This window comes from Hevea brasiliensis, chromosome 6 (genome assembly GCF_030052815.1).
Source record: "Hevea brasiliensis isolate MT/VB/25A 57/8 chromosome 6, ASM3005281v1, whole genome shotgun sequence".
In the NCBI taxonomy this organism is placed as follows: domain Eukaryota; kingdom Viridiplantae; phylum Streptophyta; class Magnoliopsida; order Malpighiales; family Euphorbiaceae; genus Hevea; species Hevea brasiliensis.
The window spans coordinates 18,309,021-18,311,868 of NC_079498.1; the positions used below are offsets into that span (position 1 = coordinate 18,309,021).

At 32.3% G+C, this 2,848-nt stretch overlaps 1 protein-coding gene across 1 annotated transcript; it reads left to right on the forward strand.

The window, feature by feature from the left end:
• Window positions 1-257: 257 nt before the first annotated feature.
• On the forward strand, window positions 258-1,899 carry LOC131180596 (uncharacterized). The gene is made up of 2 exons (XM_058147942.1): window positions 258-612; window positions 1,529-1,899. Exons 1-2 carry the CDS (start codon window positions 258-260, stop codon window positions 1,897-1,899), a joined length of 726 nt encoding a protein of 241 aa, XP_058003925.1.
• The last annotated feature ends 949 nt before the right edge of the window (window positions 1,900-2,848 follow it).

Below are 2,848 nucleotides of genomic sequence, written 5' to 3' on the forward strand. Positions count from 1 at the left end.
ATGATAAATGTTGGTTAGCTTTTGAAGATTTGATGAACCAAGCTCAACACATTGAAGTTTCTATTTCAAAACAATTAGAACAGTTAAAAATTAAGCATCGTTGTAGGTTAAATGCATCAATTATATGTCTTCGTTATCTCTTGATGCAATGATTGGCTTTTCGGTGGAATGATGAGCTTGAAAATTCATTAAATCAAGGAAGTTTTCTTGAACTGTTAAAAGTTTTGGCTTCATGTAATGAAGAATTTAATAATGTTATGTTGAAGAATGCTCCTAACAATCTCAAACTCACATCTCCTGATATTCAAAGAGATATCATTAATTCAGCTACAGTTGAGATAACAAAGGCTATCATTACAGATTTGAGAGATGATTTGTGCCCTATTTTAGTTGATGAATGTCGAGATGTATCAGTTAAAGAGCAAATGGGAGTTGTCATATGGTATGTCAATGGATTTGGATGTGTCATTGAAAGATTTATTAGTCTTGTACATATCCAAAATACAAGTGTAACATCTCTTAAAAAAGGTATTGAGTCTTTGCTCTCTACTTATGGCTTGAGCATATCTAGTTTGAGAGGTCAAGGCCATGATGGAGCTACTAATATGCGAGGTGAATTTAATGGCCTTAAAAGTTTAATTTTGAAAGATAATTCTAGTGCTTATTATATCCATTGTTTTGCTCATCAACTGCAACTCACACTTTTTGTTGCTAAAAAGCATTCAAGTATAAGTTTTTTTTTTCAATACTGTTACTCGTTTGGTCAATGTTATTAGAGGTTCTTGTAAACACAGGGATATGCTTCAAGAAAAGCAAAAAAAGAAAGTGTTTGAAGGGATTGCAAAATGTGAAATAAAAATCGAACAATGTCTAAATCAAGAAATGGCATTGAAGAGATCGGGAGATACTCGTTGGAGTTCTCATTATGGTACAGTTGTTAACTTGATGCATTTATTTCCTTCTGTCATTGATGTTCTTAAGTATATTGGAGAAAATAGTAGTGATGATCCACAAAGGGCTGAAGCAATTGATTTGCTAGATATTATGAATTGATTTGAATTTGTCTTTGTATTGCATCTTATGAAAAATATTTTGGGAATTACATATGAGGTATCACAAGTTTTACAGATGAGGGCTCAAGATATTGTAAATACTATGAATCTGGTTAAAGTCTCAAAATGTCGTTTACAAGTGATAAGAGAAAATGGTTGGGATTCTTTTTTACCTGAGGTATTGGAATTTTGTGATAAATATGATATAGTTGTATTAGATATAGAGGATGTCTATGTGGCTAGAGGGAGATCAAGGCGTAAAAGTGAACAATTGGCAAATATTCATCACTATCGTGTTAAGTTATTTTATTCTGTGATTGATATGTAGTTTTAAAAACTTAATAATCGATTTGATGAAGTGAATATAAATTTGCTTTTATGTATGGCATATCTTGATCCTAAGAACTCATTTTCTGCATTCGATAGAAGCAAATTGATTTAACTCTCAAAATTTTATCAATTTGAATTTTCTCCAGTTGCTCTAATTAAACTTGAATCTCAACTTGAGAACTTTGTCTTTGATATGCGTATGGATAAGAAATTTTCTGAAGTGAGTGGAATTGGAGGTCTTGCTGAGAATATGGTTGCTACAAGAAAGCATATTGCTTTTCCTTTAGTGTATTTGTTAGTCAAATTATCATTAATCTTACCCATTGCTACAGCCACAATGGAAAGAGCTTTTTCTGCAATGAATATCATTAAAAGTTCACTTCTTAATAGAATGGGAGATGAGCTACTAAATGATTGTTTGGTGACTTATATTGAAAGAGATGTATTTGCAAATATTAACAATGAAGTTATTGTGAATAGATTTCAGTTAATGAAAAATAGGCAAAGATTATTGTAATTTAATTGTAACAACTTATTAATATTTTTTAAGCAATCTTCTTTTCAATTTATATTTGTTTATGTATATTATTTTTACAAATTACATATTTTAATTTGGACCCCATCAATTGAATTCCTGACTCGGTCACTGGCTATGTCTACAAGTAACACATATCTCTCTCCTCATAAAGAAGCAAAACTTACTTTTGATGTGGGAAGAAGTCATCGATTTATTTTTGATGGGGATGAATCGTTGCTTATTAGTCATTTTGCCAAAAAGATTTATGATGACTATCAACTCTACAACCAAATTTAACTAGCTTCCTTTTATTGAGGTTTTTGGTTTTCAGTCGATGCAACTCTCTCTTTTGGTGGTTCAATAGTTATATGGATCAATAATGTTTCAGGTGGTCCTTTGGCCAGATTTTGCATAGCAACTTAGCTCTTTTGATGTCCCAACGACATTGCGGTTTTTGTTTTGCCTATGGGAGGCCTGAATTTGGGAACCGTTTACTTGTTTATTTTTGGATCAGAATAAGTTTATTGATGGTTATGTGCTCAATGAGTTATTGATGGCTGCAAATCAGATTCATTGCATATTTTAAATCGAATCTTGATTGTAAAAATTTTGCTGGTGGTTTTGTGCTCAATGAGTTATTGAAGGCTGCAAAATGGGTTTTGAGGATCATTGTTGAGTTGAATCCTCATTATAAGTAGTCCATTGCCTGTCATACTTTTGGGAAGGTGGTACTATTGGTGATTTTCATTCTCGTATAGAAGTATATTGGGGATCATCAAGAGAAAAGAGGATCTGGTGCTTTGCCTTGCTTTTTCTAGTGGCAATCGTTGAATTTGGTTGAAGATTATTGTTATCAATGTCATTGTGTTTCAGCATGATTTCTTACCATGGTATGCTCAGGAGAATGGTTCTTTCTCGTAGAATTTGTGCACTACTGAGGTGAAGTTGC